Source organism: Peromyscus maniculatus, chromosome 11 (genome assembly GCF_049852395.1).
Source record: "Peromyscus maniculatus bairdii isolate BWxNUB_F1_BW_parent chromosome 11, HU_Pman_BW_mat_3.1, whole genome shotgun sequence".
Classification (NCBI taxonomy): Eukaryota; Metazoa; Chordata; class Mammalia; order Rodentia; family Cricetidae; genus Peromyscus; species Peromyscus maniculatus.
Window position 1 is genome coordinate 68,999,547 of NC_134862.1, and position 15,296 is coordinate 69,014,842.

The 15,296-nt window shown below is 41.2% G+C and overlaps 1 protein-coding gene across 3 annotated transcripts in view; it reads left to right on the top strand.

The window, feature by feature from the left end:
• Positions 1–15,296, top strand: part of Tnr (tenascin R) — a 407,740-nt gene that overhangs the window by 374,405 nt on the left and 18,039 nt on the right. For all 3 annotated transcript variants that reach the window (XM_042258389.2, XM_076547793.1, XM_042258395.2), the window contains 3 exons: positions 2,414–2,557; positions 3,151–3,281; positions 4,148–4,280. In XM_042258389.2, the coding sequence (XP_042114323.2) occupies positions 2,414–2,557; positions 3,151–3,281; positions 4,148–4,280 (408 nt within the window). The remainder of the gene's footprint in view (positions 1–2,413; positions 2,558–3,150; positions 3,282–4,147; positions 4,281–15,296) is intronic.

A 15,296-nucleotide genomic window follows, 5' to 3' on the forward strand; every position in this document is an offset into this window, starting at 1 on the left:
ATTATCATCATGGTGGGAAGCAAGGCAGCAGGCAGGCAGCCATAGTGCTTGAACAGAAGCTTAAAGCTTTTATACCTTGACTCACAGGCAACAGGAAGTGGTCTGTCTCACTGGGTAGTATCTTGAGCATATATGAGACCTCAAAGCTTGCCCCTACAATGACACACTTCCTCCAACAAGGCCACACCTCCTAATAATGCCACTCCTTTTGGGGGCCATTTTCTTTCAAACCACATCAATAGGTGACAATTGATTTAGAACTGCTAAGCAGTGTTTCTGTTGTATTGGTCTTTCCTACCTACATCCAGCCCAAAAGTTTGAATCAACACAAAAATTTGAATATCAATGCTATTTTCATCATGCTTATTCCCCTTACACTATTTGGATAGAGAAGCTCAAAGCAAAACAGAAACACATTCCAAATATCTAGGCTTAGGGAAATTATTTCTTGGCCAAAATTAAACATGTGATCACAGAATTTTTGTGGGTTATATTCAGGAATCTAGGGAACAAAGATACCAGAGAACAGAAGGCAGGCAGACGGCTTGACTTTCAGAGATGGAAGAGAAAGCCAGTTCTACAAGCTGCAAAGAATAATTTGTCATCAAAGTTGGGGAAATGAAAACTAGCACACACTATCAAACAAAATGGAAAAGGCATTAGTCATTACTATGTACCAGCGAAGGTTCACAAAGTTTCCTTGTTGATTTCTATTTGTTTTGCTTTGCAACCATATTAGCACAATTGTATCTCAGCAAAGCATTAGAAAGCTTAATACCATTTAGTCCTTAATTAAAATGGAAAAGTACATGATAAACCATGAGTTTGAGATAGGAACAATAGCTGATTGCATAATCCTTCTCAAAGTGAGACACCATGGATACATCCCAACCCCTCTACGTTCTTACGCAGCCCCTCTCAACTCCTGCTGTCCCTCAGTGTGTATCATGAGCCAGCATTTCTTAAATCAGCATGCTTTTTAAAGCCTTTTCAAGTCTCTATGCATTTGCCCATGTGCCATTTTCTCAGCCAGGAACTTCTCTCCCCAAGAGTCAACCTAAAAAGCCTGTCTTTCAGGTCTTAGCTGTAGCCCTATCTTTTCTGACAAAGTATTCCCCACTCTCCTAAGGCAGCACATCTGTTCACAGGGAGTGACAAGGCACACAGCTCCATCCTCTCCATTCACATCCATTCACTCAGCAAACACTTTTGATAACCTCCCATGGGCTACGTACTCACTAAGCCTAGAAAAGTTGAGAAGCAATGCTTGAGTTCTTATCTTTATGGAACTCACCTCTAGTGATGATGCAGAGAAGCAAATACAGCTTGACATGAGCTGTGGCATGAACTACGCAAGACAGAGCACAGTGAGCTATACCCAATGGGCCATCACAATTTAGAATCAGGATACAGAGACAAAGAAAGGAACAAGATTTCAGAGAAAGTAAAAATGACAAGGGAATCCTGAGGAAATGTACAGCCTTCCCATATTTGGAAAGAGATGAGCATTTAAGTATAGTTTAGTATAGACATCAGGTCTGACCTAGTTTGGAGATGTGCCTAATAAACTTTGTTAAATGCTGAATGATTCAGAAATACTCTAATTGTCTAACAGAGGGCTTGGCTCTGATCTAATGAACAGTTTTAGTAACAGCTTGAATGAGCCCCAAGAAGACGTGCTTACAAAATTTGTATATAAAACAAAACTGTGATTGATCGAATCCACATTTAAAATGTTTTAATAAACTGAAACTGTGGTCCAAAACTCAACCAAAGTGAAAGATGATAGAAATAAAGGCAAAACTCTGCCCACAGGTCAGAATGATCCACCAAGGCAGTGGTGATAAACAAACTCATTGATTGTTAATAAATCAGCGTGTAGCGGCAATGATGCATGGCTGTCCTACAGCCTGGAATAATACAAATGACAGGCACAGAAGCAGGCTGATCCTGTTTATAGTATTGGTCAGCAGCACCAATTCTTGTTATCAATTGTCTCCCAAGATTTGCACTTCAGCAAAGACCCTGACAATCTTTCTTGTCCAGAGAGAAGCAGTCAGGGCTATGGAAACTTTAGAATTATCATATAAATGTAATGAGAGATGGGGGCTAAATTTTCTCACTATAAAGGAGGGAGCACTTGATAGGAAAAAGTGAACAAACAGATAAACAAGGGCTCTTCTTACTCCATTGCAGAGGCCTGAGTAGAAGGTAGAGACACGATTCGGCCTCCATATACAGAACACTCTTTCTGAAAAATAAAAAACAAAAACAAAAAGATGGAAGGGGATCCTTGTATGGGGCAATAAGCTCCATAACCTGTGGTTTCCCCCAGAATCCTTGGGTACTGAGTCCATGGGAAGTGCCTTTGGATATGGTGGGTCTTTCCTTATCTGCATGGATCTGATTTCAGTTGCTGGAGAGACCATCCTGGTGGATGGAGTCAACGAAGAATTCCAGCTTGTTGACCTGCTTCCTAGTACCCACTATACCGTCACCATGTATGCCACCAGTGGGCCGCTCATGAGTGGCACTATCGCCACCAACTTCTCTACCCGTGAGTATAGGCTCCTGCTTGGCTGGTATCATACCTGGAGGATTATGTGGAACCAAAAAATGATGCTTCCTTGTATGGAATAAGTAATAAGCTATAGGTTTTAGTGATCTGAGCATGTTTCGGCTGAATGTGGTCCATGCAATTAGCACTTCTGTTTCTACACTCAGGATCTCTGTGACAATAGCAGAGCCATACAAGAAAAATCTGGGACTAAGGCTGTATCTGGTACAGGAAACTCTGACCAGTATTGGAAAGCTTGATATGGTAGTGGGGAGCTGCTGGGTAAAATCATGACCAGAAGAACATTAGGACAAGAGAAGATACAAGATGGTTACAAATTCAAGCAGATAGAGGTTGAATGGGTTCAGGAGCCTAAGCATAAAGAATTGTATTGGAAGATGCATGCCTCAGCTCAAAGTCCTGCTTGTGGGGGTGGGAGTAGCTTTGAAGAGGATAATAACACCCTTTATGCTCCCATCCAAGCCAGAACTAGAGTCAGCATGGGAACAGTCCCGTGAGCAAGACTACCATGCCTAAAATTGAACAAGGAAGAGCTGGAGAGATAGGGACACCCTAGCATTTTCTCTTTGCAGTCCTGGATCCTCCCACCAACCTGACAGCCAGCGAAGTCACCAGGCAAAGCGCACTGATCTCCTGGCAGCCACCCAGAGCAGAGATTGAAAACTATGTCTTGACATACAAGTCCACTGACGGAAGCCGCAAGGTAAGCATTAGCTGGAAAGGGGAAAAACCATTACTTCCACGTGAGGCCATGTGGAACCCGATCAGTGGAATGACCCATGGAAATTGCAGGGATGGAGAAGGAACCAATTCACAGGCAACCAATGAGGTTCCAGATGATGGATACACAGCCTGCAATTGAGGAGAGAGCCCAGGTTTACAGGCCAGGAAATATCAAGTTGTGGCTTTGCTATCGCTCTCTGCCCACACTGCAGTAAAGTACTAGCCCTCTCTCAGGGTCAGTGTCCTCTCTGGATCATCACTAGCTGTGGTGGTGCTCTGAGTATCATGGTGCAAAACATGACAAACTCCTAATCCTGTGTTATCAGAATGATTTCTTGCTCCCAGAGCCAAGCAAACATGAGCCAGATAATAAACCCGGGAGGCCTTTATGCCTTGATAAGAATTATAAAAGTACCATCTATGTAGCCTACAGTAAGGAGATAATCAATTTTGGTTTTATGTCATTGGTCTAAACAATCCACCAAAGAACTAGTTGGCAAACCTTCCCTTGTGGTAGGACCCTTTTAAAAGTAAAAGTTGTATATAGACACCAAATCCAGAGAACAAGTGTTAAGTAGAGCAGGTCTAGTTGATGGTAGTAGGGAGGCCTAGGATCTCTGCTTCCTCAGCTGCTTCTACTCCACAGCAAGCCCAGTGAAGTCCGAAGCCACTGGCTCAATAATCCAGGTACCTAAATTTATCCCATGTGCATTTGTGAGATAGGAGCTGGCCAGTTCTCTCCTTCCTGTGGGATGGAGAGGACAGCATTGCTGACCCAGCTTCCCTACTGTCCCAGATTGCAAGTTGCCTGTTCTCTCCAGCTGCCTCTATTCTGGCTCTCTGCAGGAGCTGATTGTGGATGCTGAGGACACCTGGATCCGACTGGAGGGCCTGTCAGAGAACACTGACTACACAGTGCTCCTGCAGGCAGCTCAGGATGCCACACGGAGCAGCCTCACCTCTACTGTCTTCACCACAGGTGAGGGACTCGGAGGAGTCACTTTGATGCCTTCTTCTCCCTCCATGGCGTCTGCCTCCTCAGCACCTCTGTTGAGCCTTAGCCTGGAAGGAACCTATTAAAAGCTCTCAGCTTCTTCTTTTTTCCTACCCCTTTCCCAAGACCCTGCCAGAAAATCCCCACCACTGAGGTTATCACAGAAACATCAGCCCAAATCTGTGGTCCATGTGGACCAACTAAGGGTACCAAGCAGAGACGCCAGGTTGCTTCTTGTTCCATTTCCTGCCTGTTTTTCTAGAAAAATTCTTCCTTCTTTCTCTCTCTCCTTCCCCTGATGCCTGTCCTCATCGACACTTCTAGTAAACATAACAGAGGAAACCTTCAGTACTGAACCCTCATAAGCCCTCACACCTTCAAGAGCACAAAGTACTTTTGCATATTCACTCAATCTTTAAAACCACTGAAAAGACCATTTTAAAGGGCAGGAATATAAGCTAGTAGATAGCTCAGAGGCAGAATGTTTTCTTAGCATGTATGCAGTCCCAGATTCAATCCCCAGCTCCACAAGAATGGATAGATAGATAGATAGATAGATAGATAGATAGATAGATAGATAGATAGATAGATAGGTAGGTAGGTAGATAGATAGATAAAAAGAAAAGCCTAGGAATAGGAGTGTGGCTTAATAGAATACTTTTACCTAATATGTTATGGTCCTAGGTTTGATTCCTGGCTCCACAGAAAAGAAAAAGAGAAGGCTTTTAGAAATCAAAGACTTACATGACTTTCTGGCAAGCACTGTCCTAAACACATTACATGCATTATTTAACAGTATTTAATTTCACCTTCGCAATAATAGCCTCTGTCCTATAGATTTTATATATATATATATATATATATATATTAGACAAAGAAAGTAGGGTACAATAGAGATGAGATAACTCATCCAAGATCCTATGACATTGAAGTTAGCTGAGATTTGACCCCAGATAGTCCAGCCCTGGGATCTAAACTGTTAATAGTCCTCTCTGCTACCTCCATGGCATCCCTTTATAGTTTGTGATGTGTACCTGCCCACCCAGCCCAGACTTTTGACTCTCACCTTTTAGGGATGAGGGTGTGTCCATCAGTGGGGCTAATATGAGCATATCACTCACCCCTAAACACAGGCTTCCTGAATTTCAGAGTACCAGGTTGACTGGGCCCTCCTCCATGTCCCAGAGTCTGCCCTTCCTTCTCAAAAAAGCAACAGAAAGTGCTACCCCCTTCACCCCTTCCCTTCTCTCAATCTACTCATTCTAGATGACAAAGCAAAGAGTTGATCAAATACTTCAAAGTCACTGTTGGATAGTGAAATAGTGAATGAGTCCCTTTCTCTTGTGTTTATACTTTTCAATACTTTAAAGAGTGTCTTCAATGAGTTCATGAGTCAAGAGCAAATATTTTAATGGGAAAATAGAAATGAACTGATCACACAACAAGACATGAATCCGTGACATATCCTTACCAAGTGGAACCTAGAGAACACTTGATGTCTCTTCTGAGGCTGAAGTTTATTTTGCTGTTTCAAAGATACCTTATTAAGAACTAGGGTGTCACCTCTTATTCAAACTCATCCTGCACTTTCATAGGTTAATTAAAGGGTCCCTTATTGAGCCTCCACTTAAAGATCCATTGGGAAGAGTTTTCTGCTGAATTAAGAATTTTTTTCGCCATAAAAAGAATGCAACTAGCAGATGCACAGAGCTCCCGTTTTGCATGTTTATTGGGTTAAAGGAATCATTTTGTCATCCAAAATGCTCAGTGTTGTATGAGCTTTTCATTCCCCTCCTGCTAATGTCACAGCTGGCAGTAGTGAGCAGTGTGTCAAACGTCTGAAATTTCTGTGGTATCTACAGCTGCAGCTCCTTTCCAGATCCCTCTGGACTGAGAAATATAACCATTTCTGTGACCATCACTGCCTTGTCTTAGATGCAATAGTTTGGATGTGGGACTCCAGATCTAGCCAAGACCTTGGGAGGATTAAATTAGGTAATTGACAACTGACTTGGAAATCTGAAGAGGAAGCTGGCTGATGGCTTGGTTTGATGGGCAGTTCAGGTGACTGTTGGTATCTATTTAGGTTGGTTTGTTATTTTTGCACAACTCCAGGTGACAATGGGCTCCTTAAACATAGCCAGTGTCCACTCAGAAACAAAAAAGGAGGAAACTGAAGAGCCCAACTTCTATGCAATGAATATAACTACCAACTGAGCTACTCACCCCATATAGAGTTTAGGGTACCAGCAATGGACTCACCATTATCGCCTAATATATAGCAAAAGAGTATCCATGTTTGGAAGTTACAGTTTTAATGGAAAGCTGAAATTTAAGTCACTGATGCATCTCAAACCCTGCTGGTTTTGTTTTGGAGATTTATCAGAACACACTGAAACAACTAGATGCTAAGTAAAAATTTCTTGGGCAAGAAATAATGCATGTCCAAGTCCCATGTACAAAGCCTGGTATATACAGATATGATAGATGAACTGAAGAGTTAAATCTCAGGTTCAGAGTGCAGAAGTTGAAGTCTCGTGATAAAACAAAACTGAAGAAGAGAACTAAGATTCTTAATACCCTATGCAGGGATGCTATAAAGATGTACAGCTTGCAGAGTATCAAGGCCAAAGTCTCTCTCTAATGTCAGGTTCTGTTTGCCACCACAGTACAAATCTTCCTGGGTATATTATACTGGACTGCATTGTCACTGGCCAGTTCATATTAATAATTGCTTGCTTTTTGCCCCAGTCCCTGCCCCTTGCCAAGAGGAAATTTTATCCAAGAAGAATACAAGTGCATTTGCTTTCTAAAGGTGGGGGTGGAGAAAGTACCAGAAAGGGAAAGTAGCCAAAGTGGGAAGCAGATATATTTACCCAATCCAAGAATGAAAAGGCTGCTTGTCTAGACCCCATGGGCATGAACTGATCCTGCTGAGCAAGTCTGGGGAAAGCTGAAAGTCTACATGACAGTACACCAGGGCTGAAGGAGTTAGAGGCTAATTTCCTTTATGCTCCCAGCATCCTTCTCAACTTAATGGACAGTATCTGCATTTTCCACTTAGCATCCTATTCTGAGGATGTACTGACTGTGTGAGGGTTTTCTATGCCTTCTCTGATGGACATCAGAGTTTAAAATTTACCTTCAAAGTAGCCTTCATCACTGACAAATACTCACCTTGTCCTGGGGTGACCAAGATCAAAAAGTCACTCAAGCAGGTGCTTATCTAATGGTCTGGGAAACAGTTGAGATGCCAATAATAATAACTAATAATAATAAACAATAATGATATTTTTCTTATTTTTTCCTTTTACTAAAAATGGGGTTTTTTCCCTCATATAATATATCCTGATTATGGTTTTCCCTTCCTCTGCTCCTCTCAGTTCCTCCCCACCATCATCATTGTAGAAAAGATCTGGCCTCAAAACCTCTTTTGATCAAGATGCCTTTTCTTATGTTCATACCACACAACATGAGCCCATTCCAATCTTTCCATCATGTTAATAGCTTCCTGTCCTCTTGTCTCTGGTGTTTGCACAAGGCTCGAGGGGGAATTATATACAAGTCGTATGGGAGAGAAAAAATATGGATACATTATTTATAATTTGCTGTCTCCTGAAATTTCATCCAAGGTCTACTTGTCTTTTAGAGACATGAATTTAAATGAGGAAACAAATATATTCCCTGCAGAGCCACAGGGACTTGGTGAAATGATCTTCTGAGAGGCCGGTTTCATTGTCTCTTTTAATACTATAAAAGGCAAACAAGACTGGTGCTAAAGCTCATCCTCGGAGACCGTGAACACTGTAAAAGGGTTGACTTGACCTTGAGGTTAAGCGAAGAGGTAGCTAGAGATGAGTAATGCAGAGGCTGATGTTTTGTTTGTTTTGTTTTCGTGTTTTTCTTCTTTGTTACTGCCTCTGCCCCCCTGCTATCTCCCTTCCAGGTCAGGTTGTTCTGTGATGCTCTCCAGGAAAACTCTGGGGTCTCCTCTGACATAAAACTCAGGGTTTTTTTTAGGTTGTAAAAAATGAATGAAAATTGGCAAATTCTAGACTCCAATGCAATGAGCAGTGGATTCTAGAAAAACATGCGGTTAACAGAATTTCTGTGGGAAGGGGACCTAGTTATCTACACATCAGGACATCATGTGCCCCTTTATCCAAACAGGAGCTAGAGGGATTTCCCACTGCTCTACCACTTAGAAACAGTCTGATGCTTTGTTTCCCTGAAACAAGCAATCATGGCATGGGAGAGAGAATGGGGGAGACAGGCAGGCAGGCACACACACACACACACACACACACACACAGAGGGAGGTCTGCCTTCGCCTTCCTCTGAGATCTGGCTATGGAGAAGTAGCACACTAATCATACCTTATGGATATACCATACCAAGCATGTCCAAATGAACAGCTAAATGTCAGACCAAAGGTTTGTATTAATCAAACTGCCCACTTTATTGTGCGTTATCAATATCAGTCTCCAACAAGGTCCTTCTTGGTATTCACTCATTTACTTCCTTTTGCCCCAGCTCTTTTTCTGACTTCTATACACAGCCATCCCAACATGTCGAATGGGGAGCCTCTTGTTCCTGCCTTTGAAAAACATATTCTAATAGAACTGATTTGATTATGGAGTGATTTAAATGTGTGTAAGGTATTTGGGGTTATATAACTTGTTACAAATTTTTGTGTTTGGGCACTTTTAGAATCATCAGTCTTTTTACTTCTAATTATTGTAAAATATTACTTGATGTGTACCCATCACATTTGCCTCTCCACACTCTTGAAGACAGGCATCAAATTGTCTCCAACCTTTCACAGTCTCAAATGGTGCTGTAGTATATACCCTCAATGTATCCATCTATGGACCAGTGAGGTGTGCAAAAGTTGTATACCCATAAGAGGAATTGCTAGGTACAGGGTATGTGCCTATATACTTTAAGTGCTTATAGGCTGGACACACAAGAATGTCCCTGTTTTCTGGGAGCACTTATCATTCCCAATGACTTGACACAATCCAGCCTGGTCACCCTTGGAATTTTTGACAGTCAAATAAGATTGATTTCTCATTGTTCTTGGTGAATTCCATTAAGTAACAGCAAGTTTGAATTTAAATATCTCCCTGTTCGTTAGACTTTTTATTATAAATTATCTGTTCATGTCATTTGCTCATGTTCTGTCAGAGTTCCTGGGAGTATTACTTGAGCCTCTAACATCCTTAGTAAAAAGGTTTTTCCCACCAATAGACCCGAAGTCATTCTCCAATACTTGTCTCTTCACTTTGTGATTTATTATCTTACTTAGTCTATTTCATATGTGGCATTCAGTTGGGATACTGTTTCATTTTTCTTTATAAAGTGAACCAGTCTTACCAGCATCATGCACTAAGTAAGCCATCTGTTCATTGATTTGTGATGCTTTCCTGTATATTAAGTTCATACATGCACATAATCTGTCTCTGAACTCTGAATTATCTATTTTATTCCACACTTTATTCATCTGGTTCTTTTCTCAAAGCCTACATTGTGTGTTTATATCTGGAGTTAATTTTAATACATTTGCACATGGTAAGACAAGTTTCCTTGGCTCCCGTTTTCAAGGTTCACTTGGTTATTTGATGGCATTTAATTTTCCATGGGTGTCATGTCATCTGAGTTATCCCATTTAGGTATGAAGTCCTCCAAATTAAATTTAGATTAGAATTGCAATGTAGTTATAAGTTAATTGAGAAGAACTGACATTTTTATGGTAGTAAGTTATCCCTTCGAAAATGCATAGACGGTATCTTCATTTACTTAAATAATCCTTATGTTTCTCACAATGTTAAATTCTTCTCCCATAGCTTTCCTGTGTTCTTGGTTAATTTCTGGAAGTTTTATTATTTTTATTGCTTTGTGACTTGTACCTAATTAAAAAAATATTTTCTAGTTGATTATTGCTGATGCAGAAAAATACTATTGATTTTATATATTGATCCAGTATCTAGCAATCCTGCTGACTTTCTTATTAATTGTAATTATCTATTGTTTCTATTAATATTTTAGGTAAATGTGGAGCTGGGGAGATAGTAGAAGTAAAGTGATGCTTGCTGTGTGCCTATGAGGACCTGAGTTTCAATCCCCAGCACCCAGGGCATTGACAGGGGGATGGAGGGTGGCAACCCAAGCCTGTATCCCATCACCAGGGAGGTGGAGGAAGAGGGTGCCAGGGTTTGATACTGACCTCTGGCCTCCACATACCCAAGCATGAGCATGTATACACACACTCAAATATTTTAGGTAGTTTGTTCATTTATGGGTAACAGTTTCATTTCTATATTCCACATTAACTGGAACCTCTAAAACTATCTGTGACTGTGAGGTTAGCTGACCTTGATTTGTCCACATTCTTGGAAGGAACACAATTAAAACCTCGGATGCATAATCCTCCCTGACTCCTCATTCACTGAACCTCTCTATGACTGTAATTGCTTTCTAAAATAAAGCAAATACGTAATTGACTAACCATGAACAAACAAAGATAGTACTCGCTAAGATTGGTGGTATAAAACACTCAAGTTATAGAGTTTTCATCTACTTCAAGTTAGGAGTTTTTGCAATGAATTTTATCAATTGTTAGTTTAATAAGTCATAGTTTTTATGCTTCTGCTTACTAATGAGATGACTTACATTAGTGGCTTTTAAACATATGTGTACTATCAATGAAAAAAATTTCACCTGAATATAAGTTTTAAATACATTCAGATTTCATTAACTCTATTTAGACATTTTGTATCTAAAATTACAAAGAAAATGGGCCTATCCATTTTTCTTGTTTATACCTCCATGTTTCATCAAATTCATGAAAAAAAAAAAAAACTGGCCATCGTTCAGTAGTGCTACTGTTGTTTATTTTTTCTGAGACAGGGACTCATTATGTATCCTGATTATTCTACAACTCACTGTTTTGACCTGGCTGACCTCGAACACAGAGATCTACCTGACTCTGCCTCCCAAATGCTGGGATTAAAGGCGTGCACCACCACACTTGGCTTCTGTTGTCTTTTCAAGTTGCACTACTGCCTTCAAGAAGACCAATGTCCATTGACTTTGTTCTGTAGGTGACTGGAATCTCTCAGAATATGTTTTTTTATGGAGGGGGGGGTGGGGCATGCGTACTTGTGCAGATATAGGTGCACATCTGTATACATAGAGGCCAGAAGTCAACATCAGGTATCTTCTTTGATTACTCTACCACTTTATGTTTTGAGACAGGGTTTCTCACAGAAGAACTTGCCAATTTGTCTGAAAAGGCTGTCCCATAAGCTCCGGGAACCTGCCTGGCTCTCCCGCTGCAGTGCTGAGATTGTGGACATAGGAAAACGTGGTCACTGGGTCCTCAGGCCTGTGTGGCAAGCAGTTTTGCCACTGAGCCATCTCCCCAGCCCCATATTTTTATTTCTTTTTGACAGTCTTACAGTTCATTCTATCTCAGATTCCATTTATCTTTTTATCTTCAGTTTGACATTCAATGAAACTTCTAAATCAGTAGCATTTTTTCTGTGCTTCTTACACATTTGTCTTTATTATTCATTTAAGCCTTTCCTCCTATTTGAATTTTTTTTTCTTTTCAGGACTTCTATTAAGTAGATGTTAGGATGTGTGTGCTGTACTCCAAATCTCCTAGTTTTCTTCCTCCTTATTCTTTTCCTCTTATCTTCTTAAAGAGGTTCTCAATCATATATTCCAATTCATTGCTCAGATTTTAACTGTATCTAAATCCTTTATTTATCCTTTCTATGGCATGTTATTTCAAACCTTATTTTCCAAGTTTAATATTTCAGCTGGGTTTAAATTTCTCAATTTTTCTCTGTGATGTTGATATTTTTCCTTACCCTTTTAAATAAAGTTAGCTTAGCTAATTAAAATGTTGTTCTAATCAACTGAACTAGATAATCAATGTCATATCAATTGTGACCTTTCTTTCAGAGTAGTCCTGTTCCTCGGTGCATGGATACTCTGTCCTGTAAGGCCATGCCCCCTTGGGGCTATCAGACCCTCCTTCTGGTAGTATATGTGGCCAAGAAAGACCCAATGCAGAAGACACTGGCCAGGCAATGAGTTCTCTGTGGCAACATAGAGAAGAATAGATTTCAAAACTGTCATCCAACCTGTGCTATCCCTTTTAGTACTGTTTTGTCTAGCTGTTAATTTTAATAAGAATAATTCTGCCCTTGCTGAGAAAACTGAGAAATCTGTTTGATTTTACCTCCTGTTTCCTGAGAGGGGTTGTATGAAACTTATAAGAGTTCATCTTCAAATTCTCAGTTTGCTCTTACTCATGAAGCCACCTGGGCCTGGAAAGTCTTTCCAATGTGAGATTTTTAACTACAAAACAAGCTTTGAAGAACAGTTGTCATACTCTATACATTATCATATTTCACCTTGGGGGACCTCTTGGAGATGGTGGTGTTCAAGGAATGGCCCCTTTCATCTGAGTTGCTGAACTCATTTACATAGAGTTGTTGCACTACTGAACCTAAGAGGGACGTGTGGCCACCCTTTGGGGAGGCAGTGAGTCTTGTTGAACAATACTACTATTTACTGCAGCTTATAAAATGACCTCATAAGTGCTCCAGGGAGAGCTTATGTATCACCAGTCCCAGGATTTGATTTGGCCCATTTTAAATCGTATCATCACAAACGTTTTCAGAAAATCTAATTTTGTATCCTCTTTCGTTATCACAGGGATGGATGTTAGCACTTACATGGCACTAAGCACCTAAAAATATTGATGGGGTACCCACTTCTTGTCAGGCTCTGTTTTAAATGCTAAGGGCAAAATGGTGACCAACATGTCAGTTGCCTATCCCTATGGTCTTTTTAATAATAAAAAGACATTGTTATATTGGCTTCCATGTTATAGTCTAGGTAGTTCAACAGTGGCTATATCACGCTGAAGAGGTTGAAACTTTATAAAATTCTTACACAAAGCCAGGCTGCAGTGGCGAATGCCTTTAAACTCAGTACTCAGGAGGCAGAGCCAGGTGGATCTCTGTGAGTCTGAAGCCAGCCTGGTCTACAGAGCGAGATCCAGGACAAACACCAAAACTATACAGAGAAACCTTGTCTCGAAAAACCAAAATAAAAATAAAAATAAAAATCTTACTCAAAGGGTGGAGGCACCAGAAGAATATACCCCCATCTCCAAAAGGAAACTTGCTAATTTAAGTAATGCTATGTCTGCAAAAATCTAACAGGAGAGCATCTCTTGCCTTCAGTAGAAGGTTCCTCTCCTAACACAGCACGATGCAGTTACTGGTATACCACATCCATCCAACTAGTGCTTGTTTTGTTTGTTAGCTAAATCTTCAGTTTTCCAGGGGGTCTGTGCTTTTCTACTAGGCTGGAATGGCCTTCTCCACAAGTTCATGGACAATCTCTGTCAGTTCCTACAGTAAGAAAGCTTTCTAATCAGCACTTGTCAAATTCTACTCCACTCCAGAACCTCACTTCTCAGCCCCTCTCTGCCGGTCCCCAGCTTCACTGCATACCCACTTTGATACCCTTCTGTCTTCCCATGTCTGTCTCTGTTTCTGAGCACTGAGCACTGGAGATCTTCTTTGTTTGTTTCTCCCACAAAACCATGAGCCAACTGAAGGATGTCTTCTCTCCTCCTGTATATCCCCATCTCTTAGCTGGTATTTAGAAATCAAGGGACACTTTCCCATATGTTTGTTAAGTGGCTAACAAGACAACAAGATGGTAAATCTGAAGTTTCTCTGAGAAAGCTGAAGTGATAGATTAAGCTCATATGAACTGATTGACAGCTGGGCTCTGTCCACAGACTCAGGCTGTACCCCAATGTTTTATCAGTTACTTTGCAAATGTGGATCGTTAATTTTAACATGGTGGGTGATTCTGTGGAGAAACATACTTTGTTCTGCATTTGCTAAGGAATCTCCTGTAGCTGTTCTCAGAGGAACACTCTGCTGTCACTGCTTTGGTTCTGATGCTGAGTCCATCAGACTGATGACAGGCAGAGGCTCCCTAGAACTATTATACTAAGTCCATCCGAGTGGGCAGCAGGCAGAGGCTCTCTAGAGCTATTAAATCTGACCATTATAAAGATTGTGTGCACCCAAGGACACAAAGCAAGTAAGGGACAGAGAAGGCTCTTCTGCTCCCCACTGGCACGGAGCCATCCGATTGCCCTGTGTGTTGTGAAGATAGCTGCTCTCCACTCAGCATGCAGCCTCTGCTGCCCAACGCAAACCAATTTCGGAGCAATTCTTCCGGAGAATGCCCTGGGCCTGGGGTTCTCACAATTACATCTGGAAATACTTAACCAGGAGACATTTCGGTGTACTGATCACTTGGCATTACTTTCCTTTTAACTTGGTAATTACCATAGCCTGTCCTTTTAGGGAAAATGCCACCTTATTCAGCCAGGCTCAAGTTACCGCACCAAACAGAAGAAGAACATCCTAGGTTAGGCGCTTGGTCAGAAAAATTATTAGGATGATCAGTTTCAGGATTAAAGATAGGTCTCTGATTAGATAGCATGGCATCTAGAGAGCTGAGGATACCTGTAATCGGCCCTGATAATCCTCTAAAGCATACGAGGTCCAGCTTATGAATGTTGACCGGTCAATTAGAACATGGGAGAGCTTTTGTAATTGTTAGCTGAGCCCAAGTCCAATGCCTCCAAAGCAGCGGGGTGAAATGGTAAAGTCTGGGTCACAGGCTTAAACTCAACGTGAAATATCCCCTCTCTTCCTCATCCCACCCAAACTGAAAGTTGGAGTGCCCAGGACATGCTGACTGAGGAAGAAAGAACATGAGAAGGAAAAGGGGAGACAGGGAAGAGGGTGTGAGAGAAGAGGGAGAGAAAAATGAATTCTGTTATCCACACAATCACACAGATCTAAGCAGGGAGGGCTGGCCTAGAGGCCTCCAAGGCACCATCTCATTTACCATTTCCACCTCTCGGCTTCTGAGAAGAGAAACATGCAAACT